Source organism: Sciurus vulgaris (assembly GCF_902686455.1).
Source record: "Sciurus vulgaris genome assembly, chromosome: 7".
NCBI lineage: Eukaryota > Metazoa > Chordata > Mammalia > Rodentia > Sciuridae > Sciurus > Sciurus vulgaris.
Window position 1 is genome coordinate 92,069,599 of NC_136467.1, and position 12,954 is coordinate 92,082,552.

Sequence of the window (12,954 nt, forward strand, 5' to 3'; positions counted from 1 at the left end):
CCCTGCCAGGCCATGCCCCGCCTGTCTTACTTTTCAATAATCCCTTGGACAGTGCTGTACTGGCATTTTCAATTAAGGCAAATGATACTAGAAGTGAAGAAATTTCCAAGGCACGTTTGGCATGTATCGCTTCATGAACATCTCCTACCAACTGGCCTGGTTAAAATCAACTCAAGTTTTTTCTTTATTAATTTTCTTTAGTGATACATGTTCTGTGAATCTTGTTTGAATTCAGATTAATTTTGACTTCACGTTTTCAGGAAAATCTTTTGAATATATTAATTGGGTAAAGTCAATTGGACCAGAATATATGCATTTGATAGTTCATTCTAACAATATAACCTGTTTAAAGAACTGAGATACTGCAGCAAAAGCAAAACATTCAGGGGAATTCCAAAATAGTGAAGTCAGTCTATGTAAGATGACTAGGTTCTACAGATATGCTGTAAGCACTGTGCTTATGCTTGATAATACTGTATTGTACATTGAAAGTCTGTTACAACGGCAGATATAGTGTTACGTGTTCTTCCTACATTAAAAATATAAGACTTACTATAGGCCAAAACCAAATTAAAATAACAAAAGATAAAATAAAATTAAATGCAAGATAAAAGGAACTTGGTTGCATAATGAAAGGTAATAAACTAAGAGGAGGGGAAGAAAGAAAAATGAAATTTCAGTAAATTTTTTCACCTGGGGCACTTATTAAAGACATAAATTACCGAATTCCACCCTAGCTGAACCTTCACAAAAGGAATCTCTGAATGGAACTGGGGAATCAATATTGTAGGTGATTCTTGAACAATTTATGTAGACCTTTCAAATCACTGTTATCATCAAGAAACTTTATCACAAACTAGCATGTGCCTAAAAACTGTCCTAACAAAAGATCCATTCTCCTTTCTAACTAAAGTCCTACCCTCCCTGATTAAATTGCAAAACATCTTAGTGTTCATTAAAGACATATAAATTTAGAAGAGTAGCAACATTATGAGAATGAACTCCCCTATCCTATGTATCCCCCCCCTTTTTTTTTATATGTTTGTTTGTTTTTTGTTTGTTTTGTTTTGTTTTATTTTAGCATGGCTGTAGTTGCTATGACTCACTTTTGATTTATTTCTCAATGAAGGAAGAATTTTCCCCCAGGATTACATGATAGCCACGGGATATCATTTATATAGTAATAGAATACCTAAACTCTCATGTGGACTATTTTAGGAAATGGACCTCTGCAAAGTTAATGAAAAAATCATAAAAACTTCCATGAAACTCTGAAAAATTAAGATTTGTTACATCTTTATAAGTGATTGTTTTTATTTCATGGGTGCCTTAAACTCAAACTCTATGAGAGTGAGTTTATCCCTGTTTAGCAAAAATGATTAAAGAGCTCTTCAAAAGAATAAACACAGTAAGACTTAGTCTTAGGGTGCATCACTACATGTGCTCATCATCAAAACACATGCTGCATGATCCTTTGCATGGAAGAGGAGGCAATATTTCTCTTTCCTTAGTGAATGGCTTCTCCCATGCATCTAATTCCAGTTTGTAATATGAAGTACATCTAGGAACTCTAATTTAAATGTACTCAATGTTCAAGAAAAGTCTTCCAAATTAGCTACATACAGTAATTAATTGTAAAAATCACAGATAGAAGTAAATGTTTCAAATTGCCTCAAAGCCCTCTGGAAATATTTGTGAGAAGACTGATAAACTTAACAATTACAAATATAAATATTGTCTATTTAGTTAGAAAGATACTTTGAAGATCTGTCAACCTTTTATTTTTCTCATCTGAGATACTACAAAATTGACATGTAATTAAACTACCTTTTTATTTACATTTCCTATTCTATTTTTCACTTTTCCTAATTAAGATTAGAATATGTTCTCTTTAATCATAATTAGTGATGAGTTTCTGTACTTTAATTTTAACAAGAAATTCTTAAAGGGGAAAAGGAGAGACATTATCATATATATGCACATACAGATATCATATATATGCACATACAGACATATATGCATATATTTGTATTTGTAAATATCAATGACAGGAAAGGATAGCTCTATGTACAATATGCACATAAAAAATGAGCTAATAAGCATTATGTGAAGGTCAGTGGTGGAAAACAACAAATTCTTATTTAGTATATACTAGTAGATCTAATCTATAACTGCTTTAACCTTAACAAGATTTGTTTAATGATTTTTAAAAATGATTTAAGGACTATAAATAGCATTTGGCAATTGGGCAAAGAGGTCGCTTGGATACCTGGCTTGTCCCTGACAGTCACGGAAGTAGAAGCAGGAAGCAGGAACACTGCCACCCAAGGCCAAAGCTTCCAAGAGCCAGTGCGCCTCATTGTGTCTTGAAACCATGTGAACAAGTGGCCACGGATCTGCAATGAAAAAAAAAGTTCAAATTTGTATTCTGCTTTATCATATCCAGAAAATCATCATCACCAAAGAGAAAATAGTAGATTTTTACACTGTATATAATTATACAATAGTATATATGAATATATATGTAATTATATATAATATATCAATACATACCTAATCTTTATGAAAAAGCTTAGAAAATATTTTCAGGTTAGTTTGTAGTTACTTATCAATTTGATACAACTTCTTCCCTTCTTTTAAATGGTTTTTAAATCTATACCACTTACAATGACATATTTTTGTTACTTTAAAAAATTATGTAAAATACACATAAAATTTACATTCTAAGCTATTTTTAACTTAGTGGAATTAAGTACATTCACATTGCTCTGTACCCATAACTATCATCCATTTCCACAACGCTTTTCATCTTACAAAACTAAAACTCTATACCAATTAAATGACAGCTTCTCATTCCCCTCTCCCTGTTATCATTCCTTCTGCCTCTGTGAGTTTGACTACTCTAGGTACCTCATAGGAAGAGAATCATTCATTCTTTGACTTTCTGTGACTTTAATTTAGTATACTGTTCTAAAAGTTCATCCGTGTTGTAGTATGTGTCAGAATTTTCTTCTTTCTTTTTATTGTAGGTGGAAAGATACTCTGTTGTATGCAAACTCAATATTTTATTCATTAACTATTGGACATTTGGGTTGCTTCCATCTTTTGACTGTTGTGAATTATACTGCTGTGAACATGAAAAATCTCTGAGTCCCTGCATTCAATTCTTTGGAATATGTACCCAGACATAGAATTGCTGGACCACATGGTAATTCTAGTTTTAATTTTCTGAAGAATCACCATGCTGTTTTTCCATTACAGCTGATCATTTTACATTCCCTCCAAAAATGCACAAGGGTTTTTCTCCATAACCCTTGTTATTTACCTTCTTTTTGATAGATACCATACTAATGGGTATAAGATGTTGTCTACTGTTTTTATTTACATCCTCCTATTGTTAATGATGTGAAACGTCTTTTCATGAGTTTATTGGCCATTTGTATATCTTCCTTGGAAAAATGTCTAATCAAATCCTTTGCCTATTTTTTTAAACCAGTTGTTTGTTTGTGGTTAAGTTGAAGGTGATCTTTTGTATTCTGGGTTTTAATCACTTAAAAATTTATGATTTGTAATTATTTTCTCCTATTCCATGGGTTTCTTTTTCACTCTGTTGATTATACCCTTGATATACACAGATGCTGTTTTTTACACAGTTCATTTTGTTTTTCTTTTATTGCCTATACTTTTGGTGTCATATACAAGGATTCACATTTTAAATATAATTTTATTATTTATAATTCTTTTTCTCTTCTGATTATTAGTTTTACATATTTTGACCCAATTGAAACCATATTTTCTATAAAAAACTATATTTTCAACTGAATTGAATAATTACTACTCCTAGAGGGACTACTGCACATGTGAAAAGTATTCTTTCACTATATTTATGGAGAAAAAATGGATATATGTAATACCTACTTCACCCGAAACTGCCATTGACATCATATTTAACATTAATACATTATGACCAGGCACAGTAACACATTCTTGTAATCCCAGTGATTCAAAAGGCTGAAGCAGGAAGATCTCAAGTTCAAGGACAGCCTTGGTAACTTAGTGAGACTCTCAAAAACTTAGCTAGACCCTGTCTTAAAATTTAAAAGATAAATAAATAAAAAGACAGGATGTAGCTCAGTTGCAAAGCACCCGTGGGTTCAATCACCAGTTAAAATAATAATGATAATAATGTGTTACATCCTAAATAGTCTTTCTGAAATTACATTCCTATTCTAAAGATATTACAATAAAAGATTCAGTAAATACAATTATTCTAATGGAAAATGGAAATAAATGACAATTACAATATAATGGCTCCTTCAGTGTATTTGACAATTGTAGTATTACTAGAATAGCCATTCAAAAGTTCTAAATATGCAAATAAAATTTATTCTACTTATTTGCCATCATTCAAAGTTTAATGAAAAATAAAATATAAAAGAATTCATCTTACCAATGTCTAAATTCTGTTGATAGACTCTCTTTAGAAAAATAAATAAATAAAGCCACCATTTTGGGTGTATCCTACATGTGCCAAATACCCCAAGATTGGCATTTTAAAATTAATTCAAGATTTTAGATATTTATGGATGAATTGCTAGAAGCAGCAGCAATTGCAATATTAAAACTGTATGTGTGGTTCTAAATATCAAACAGCTGGTTTTATGCCTTTTTTCTTTTTGATTCCCTCATCTAGATATAGTCCCAATCCTCATATGACTTTGCAAACTTACCCTATTATTCATGTCAGTTGGTAACTGTTAAAGAAATTAATTCTATTTCAAATAAATGAGCTATCAAATATTGATCTAGTTTTCAGAGAGATCTGTGTTGTTTTTAACCAAAGTTATTTCTATTGGCCAATAAATTAGCAGTAAAACATAGTGATTTAAAAAAATCAAGATTTCAGCTGGGAATGGAGGCCCACAAGTATAATCTCAATGACTTGGGGGACAGAAGTAGCAGGATCACAAGTTCAAGGTCAGCATTGGCAACATATGAGAACCTGTCTCAAAATTTAAAATATGAAAAGGGCTGGGAATGTAGGTCAGTGTAGAGTACCACTGCCGTTGAGTCAATTCCTAGTAATGCACACACACACACACACACACACACACACATACACACACACACTCAAACACAAAATCACAGTTTCATGTTTGGGTTCTTCCATTTCTGAACAACATTTCTCAATGAGTATAGGACTTTTCTAAGTCTTAATTTATTTGTCTACAGCTGGGAGTACTAGAATAACTTGTTTAATTCATGGAAATTGTATAGTGTGTGTGGCTTTGAACAAACTAAGTGTTCTAGAGGTACCTGCTATTACAATTGTTTTCTGCACATATTAATAGACATTCAGTTGAAATTTATAGTTAAACTCTCTTCAATCTGAAGTTGATTTGATATTCGAAAATTAGAGAAGCACCAGAGCATCCTACAAATTTATGTTCATTGAAGCTTTGGTTCCTGTTATAGTAACCAAGAACCAGAGAGCTATAAAGTCATAAGCATGTGAATTCAATTTTGACCTCTCCAATTTCTTTGTGCCACTTAGAGGATGGTAGCACTTAGCTTCAAACACATTTATCCAAAGTGTTTGAAGTACAAAATTTTATGGTTCGTTGACCAGATGTTCTAGTTACTCAAGAGTTTCCACTCCAATACTCCATTGACATGTCTCTTAGTGATTCAGCAAGAACTTGATAGAAGAATTCTTTCTTCTCTCTTACAACTCATCTCTCAGTGGTGTTTACAATAGCTGACCATTCCCTCCAGTAAGCCCTGGCTCCTAATGGACTCACTTACCTCACAATGTCTGGAATTCCCTTCTATATCTGCTTCTTAGACCTTATTTTCTATCTGATTTCTTAATATTGGGATTTGTGGGCTCTTCTTTCCTCTCTCTTTATAATATCTCCCTAGGCAATTCACCTTTCTTTTGGCATTAAATACTATTAGTAAGGTGATGAATCTAAAATGCACATCTCCAGTCTAGACCTCTTCTGTGAACTTCAGACTGTGTATCCAGCTGCTATCCAACAGTCACTTTTAGGATGCCACACAGATTTCTATAACCTAATAGTCCAGGTTATACTCATGATACCCAACCACAATTTGTTCCTCTCATGTTCTTTACAATCTTGATGATTATAATTTGTTAAAATGTTCAAACCAGAACCCTAGCATCACATTGATTTTTCTTTTTTGCTTATCTCCGTCTCCCACATCTAAACCAACAAGTCACGTCTGCATAACCCCAAACACATCTTAAATCCATTCATTTCTTGCTTTTCCTCTGCTCCCACCCTAGTTTAGATCAGATTGATCTGTACCCCTCAACAGATTCCTATCTGGTTCTCCTCACCATTACTGACTGTTGACCAAATTCATTCTTTGCATACTAATGAACTTTTCTTAATGGAAAAGTTGGAACATGTCACTTCCCCGCTTCTAACTCTGTAATGATTTTCCATTGCACATTAAATGTAATCTAAAAAACCTTCCTATGACCCAGAAGCCCTGAATAATTTGACTCCTACCCACTTCTCCAACATCATGTAATACCATCCTTTTCCCTGATATCAGTTCCTCAAATTCTCAAACTCAAGGTTTTTGTGAATGCTATTTCCTCACCCTAGAACACTTTGGGTCCTGTTCATCCTTCATTTTTCAATTTAAATGTTACCATGTAGAAGAACCTATCCTTATCTGACAAAGAAATGCCTTTGTCTCATTAGTCTCCAGCTCAGTCTTTCTTTTTTTCTTTTGTCTATGTATATATGTTTATTATCCCCACTTGACTTAAAACTCCGTCAGGACATGGACTGTCTGTTTTATGCATTACTGTATCCTGGGGGCTTAGCATAATACCTAGAAGAATGGAGACTCAATAGACATTTTTTGAACTTTTAAAAAGTAAGAGAGTGTCAATTTAAAAATCTTGAGATACAGTAAAATATGCTTCTTTTTGAAGCTATAGTGATAATATTCTAAAATTTCTTTTGTAATTCTTAAGGTATTTCAAGGTCTTATAATATTTCAAGGGTCATTATCATGAGTATTTCTTCTTTTTGTATATATCAAAATGTGCTTACTATTTGAGGTTTCTGTTGTTCAGATGCTAATTAGATGAAAATATAGTCCACCCAGCTAAGGACTTTTGAAAAATTTTCATTAAGGTATAAAAATAAATCTTCATATACACTTAAAAACACATTTTCCAGATCTTCAACTTCTGCTGGAGGTTATTTTCAGGACTGATACCAACAAAATTATCAAGAGAAAAACTTCCCTTGTGGTCTTTCTGAACTTCTTTTCCTGTTCCTTTTCCTACACCTAGACACTGCTGCTCTCAGGCTGCTTTTGGCAGACCCAGATGCACCTCTGGTGCTCTCCTTAGGTTCCTCAGTTCTTGGTTTTGTCCACATACTTCCTCATCAATACTTGCCATGTTTCTATCCTATCCCATCAGGTCCCAACAAGGTGATTGTCAAGATAGTTTTTATTAATGGATCCAAGTCAACAGTACCATCATTTTGTACGTTGCTCTTCCAAGATAAAGTTGAATTTTAACATAGATCTTCAGTGTTTTCCAGTGGAGAAAAATATGGGACCTGGAGATAATAAATGTGAATGTTGAGGCTTTCTAAAGTCTTCAAATGACATTTTGCCTAACTTATACAAAGTTGTTTCACAATACCTTTTCAAGAAGGATATGGAGAATATTGGTCCCATGTGGCCTCATTTTCTAAGGTAGAATTTCTTTTATATGTGGCATTTTATTTTAATAATTATAATGATTTGAGAGGCAGGGATACCTGTATCTAACATTAGCAGGGTCCAGGAGAAGAGGTCCACATACCATATGTCTAAATATTTGAAAGTTATAAATAAAGTTAGTAGCATTGATAAAAATATTATTTCTCCTTTTACAACACGAATACCTTCATGAAGTCCTGAAGGCCCAGGTCAAGTTTAGAATCAAACAGAGCAGGCTCTGTAGGATAAGCTGGCCTCTATCCTAGACAAAAACTTATCCCTCATTTTTTTTCTTCATTTCTGATTCCAGTTGCAGCATGAAGTCTCACTGCACATGTGTGAATCTGCAAATAAGTCTAAGTTCTGTCTATAGAGCCTGCACAATCACCATCCTTTGGGTCCAGGCATGTTTATAACAGTAGCTTGGTCTGTCCCCAGGATTAATAAATCAAAGAAGAGGTCTTCCAGGTCCTTGAGGAGGCTAAGCTTCATTCAGTCAAGGAATTTCAGGATGGCAGAGAGGTACCTAGATCCTGATCTAGGCTTTGTGTAGTAGCTCTGTGGACTCTGAGCCCTGAGTGCAGGTACACATCCAGAGAAAGTCTTCTAAAATGCAGGACACAGAGCATAGACTCTCTTCACCAGACCTAAGAGATCTTGCTGAAGCTAGATTTCAACTCCCAGTTTACTGATAGAAAACACTAAAGCACACTGAGACATCCCAAGCTTGGGATTCAAGTTCAGGTTTGTTGGACTAAAAAGCATTGGCTGTTATACCATAATGTTTATATCAGGATAAGGGACACCCACCTAATACTTCCTCTTAAATATTAGCTATTCTCTATCAAGAAAATCCTGGACAGAATCCAGAGACTCATTCTCAGTTCTACAAAGTGCCCAAGTCATAGCTGTGATCATGCTCAACACTGACAGTCTTGAACACTAAGCAAGGATCAAAACTAAGAATATTTGAATCAGGAGATAGATTTTTAAAAATCATTCCTTATTCATCTATGTTTGTGTACATAAAAAACAGATGGGATAGAAAAGAGTAATAGGAAATTTTAACCTGTCACTTCATTTCATTGATAGGATGATGTTCCTACTATGTGCCAGTCATTGGATATAAAGTGTGAGTCAAATAGAAGTTCTTGCTATCACTCTGATCAAGGAAACAAAAAGTAAACAAATTCTTACATTATCGTTAAGAGATATAATAGGAAAGACAGGAAAGCAGAATAAGTATACAGAATGATGGAATGGTAGGCTTCCTAGATAAAAAGGCCAGGGGTCTCTCAGTAAGCTCTTGAGCAAATCAAATGAAATCTACCTTTGGAATAAGAATAATTTCACTGTTAGGCCATTTAACTTTTTTTTAGGTTCATCCTGCATCTTTGAAATTTTGTATTAGTCAGAGGATTAGAGACTGAAAGAGCATTAGAGCTTTCAAAATAGAAAATAACAAGGAAAAGACAAGTGTAAGAAGAGAAAGAGGAGAAAATGAAAAAGGAATATTGGTTCTTTTTATCTAGGCTATAAACACAATTATCAACTTTGAAAATATTACTAAATGACTGAAGGAATTTATGTTTTGAGAGTATTCTTTCTAAAGAGAAATGCTGTGTGATTGGGCATGGGATCAGTTTTTAAATCAGACCTTCTTGACTATCCTGCAGTGTGCCTATACAAAACTCCATCAGGAAAATCTTGTCTCTAGTCATACTGTTATGAAATGAGGCATTGTGTAAATAAGCAAAACAACAGGTGTTACACATCTGTTCTTTCACCAATGGAGACTCTCTTTAGTGAAGCTATAGTAGAGAATATAAACTATTAGCACAAGGCAACTGGAAAGTCACACAGAGTATTAAAAACCTACATCAATAATTAGACAAATATCCCCAAGAGCTTAGATCTAGGTCTAACATTATTGTACTATTTTATCATTAATTGGAGTAATGAAGTAAATTTACAGAGGTCTTCAGCAACTTAGCAAGGTTTCCACCCTTATTGTACTCTACAGAAACCGCTGAACCTTCATACTTTAGTTACAAGCATCATCATTAACTTAGGAACACAAGTAAGAAATTTCAGAATCACTGTTAAATTCTTCGTCACCTCCCAATCAGTTCTCTCATCAGTGTCTATCAAGTCTACTTACAAAATGTCTTTGGGATCCACACAAACTTTCTCATCCTTGCTGAAATCGCCTTTGTTCACCTTCTTATCATTTCCAGTTTTGAAAATTGCAAAACTCAACTCCCTTCCTCCATTCATTTCCCTTATTTCCAGTTCCCAAATGCTCAAGAGTTTATTTCTAAAACAAATATCTACTCACTTCAGTGCCCTCCTCAAAGATTTCTGGTGGCTTTTCACTGTCGCCTCAGGGCCCTTTCCAGTGAGGTTTCTACCCACTCAGTCTCACTTTCTGCTACCACTTTACAAACAAACTCTACTCCATCAAACCATCCACAATTCCCACAAAGTACCACCATGCTCCATGTTCTCTTTTTGATAACTAGAATGTCCTTTCAATCATGTCTCCATCTGGGAATTCTTCCTCTGCTTTCAGCACACAGTTCAAATGCCACATCCTTTTTGAAGTCCATGAGAACCATCACAGGACTGGTTTACCACCCAACTCTGTACCATTCTGCCTCCGTACAGTCCAGACTGCAGGAATAACTTGTTTGCGTTGTCTCTACTCCCTATTGAACATCTTAAAGAAAAAAGACTGCTTTTCACTCAAGTGTCTTTTTTTAACTTGGCATTTAGATAGGGCTGGGGATGTGGCTCAGTGGTTGAGTGTCCCTGAGTTCAATCCCTGGTACCAAAATACATAAATAAATAATAAATAAACTTAGCATTTAGTAGGTACTCATGTGATCTGTTTGTAGAATGACTATAGTCTAGTGTGATATATTTGGACAAAATTAAAGATTAAGAGTTTTTAACTAATATATCCAGAAGTGAACTTAACTAATATATCCAGATATGAAGGATAATATGTAAAGTAAAGAATTATAGAGAAGTATAGGAAAAATACTAAAAAAAGACTCAGGGCACATAATTTGAGTTATTTAGTGAGACAAAAAAAGAGAGATGATACTATTGAAGTCGCTCTTTGCCACCACAGAAATCATATTCCCTTGTTTTTTACATTTTTACTCCTCTAAAACTGACTTACTCTATCACATGCCTTCAAGGTCCTGCATGATTTCTCCACTTCAAAACTAGTGCTTACTTTCCAGAAGGTCTGAAACCTCAGGTTCCCTTTGAGCATATTTAGCTGGGTCTCAATTTGTCTGTTCAATTAACTTACTTCTCTGAACTATAGTTGCCTCCACCAACTTATGTTCAGTTTCAACCATCATAACTAACCTACATTTTTTCTGACTACAGTTGTCCTGTTCTATTTTCCATAGCTCTATCAACAACCCATTGTCACCTAAAATTTTAAATCATATGGTATATTTTTCCTAATCCATCTATTTTTCTAATTCTTTTTTTCATTTGAAGGACTCTACTAGCTTTCTAAAATTCATACAACCTCATGACTATCTGAATACTCTCAAGGACAGGGGTCAGAGACTCTTTTCCATTCACATTCTATGCATGGATAAGAAAGGTCCATTGGCTCATTCTTGAATTCATCATTTTTCTATCATATCCAACATGCAATTTCCTCACCTTATTATCTTATTTTTGGCCTACACAATAACACCCTAAAGAGCCCATTGCCTCTTAACCTTTGGCAGGTGCCATCTGCTCTGCTCTTCTCAGATTTCACCCTAGCTCAGATTGTATGTCTTACTAGGCACATGACTGCTCACTCCCACCTCTAAACCTTCACACGTGCCATTCCTTCTGGCTGGAATGCTCTCCTTACTTGCTCTCTTCTGCTAAGCCCCATTATTCTCTTGTTTAAGATACATGTCCTCAACATAGCAAGCCTCAAGCCACCCCTTTCTGGTCCCATTCATTCGGTTGGTTCTAGCTTCCTTTCAGGGGCATCTCTAGAGCCCTGCTTCTTTGTATTTCTGTTATTTTCAATTTCTCACTAGAATTTGCATTTATGATACCAATTAGCCACACCACCGTAGTTTTTATCTCTATATCTTCTGCCTCTAGAACCATTCACTTTGTACCCACTGAGCATTTCCACTCATCTCAGAAAATGAACTAAAATTGCATTAGGAGAGATTACACTGGAGAACCAGAAAGTTGATGGAAAATTTCCATTTCTGGAAAGAAACACAGGCTTTCATCTGTTTCGGATGGCTTCCTTAGATAATGATTCAGAATCAGAGACAATCACATTGGGTTTTCTTTCATCTCTTGGATATTTCTTTACATATCCATATCAGAGTCACTCTCTATTGCTACATCTTTTCCCTCCTTTTTCAGGAAGCCTCACTTCCCCCCTCCTCCACCACCACTTTGAGCCAGGACAAACTCTCAGGCAAGCACCTGTCAGTGACCTTCTCCATTTTCTATCCCCTAGGGAGAGAATTATTTTATAACCTCAGGCCTACCTCCTCTTTTCTACCTTAAAGAGATATTCCTACCTAAAGGACACCTCAACCTTCTCCAGAAGGGGCATTTACGTTTTGCATCACCTGAACACCTACACATTTCTGGTTCCTCTTTTGTAGGGTCACATCAAAGATTCCAACTTTGTCCTACGGGTTTTGCTCACATACTAAATGGGAGATCCTAAAAGATCATGTGTATCCGCAGGGGTTTTTCTTTAATCTCTGAAGAAGGTACTTGATTTGTGAGGAGAGAGAGATACCCTTGTTTTCTTCCTTTCTTTGCTCGGTGCGGGTGGAGGATAAGAGTAGGAGTACACTTATTTCACCCACCACAAATCAGGCAGACCTAAATGTAAACTCCTCTCAACTTCCTTACCACCCTCACACTTTTTTCCTCCTTAGACATCTCCAAGCAGAAGATGGGAACTATGTTATCTTGGAATTGGGCATAGGTTGGGGGTGTGGAGAGAGTAGCACAATTTATTTCTGCTACCTTTCCGTTTCCCACACATAAGCCGTGGGTGTTCGTGAGCCACAGCAATTCTGGATGGTCCTATTAAAACTTTATTTTCAACATTCTAGGCCACCTTCTTTTGGCTCCCAGTTCACTGTTCCCTGAAGCTGGCAATGCCTTCTTCCTCTCTACCTTCAGGAAATAACA

The 12,954-nt window shown here is 35.1% G+C and overlaps 1 protein-coding gene across 1 annotated transcript in view; it reads right to left on the reverse strand.

The window, feature by feature from the left end:
* COL19A1 (collagen type XIX alpha 1 chain) overlaps positions 1–12,954 on the reverse strand; it is a 331,364-nt gene that overhangs the window by 317,203 nt on the left and 1,207 nt on the right. Inside the window, exon 2 of the mRNA XM_079146513.1 lies at positions 2,270–2,396. Within this exon, the coding sequence (XP_079002639.1) occupies positions 2,270–2,360 (91 nt within the window). The 5' untranslated portion in view covers positions 2,361–2,396. The remainder of the gene's footprint in view (positions 1–2,269; positions 2,397–12,954) is intronic.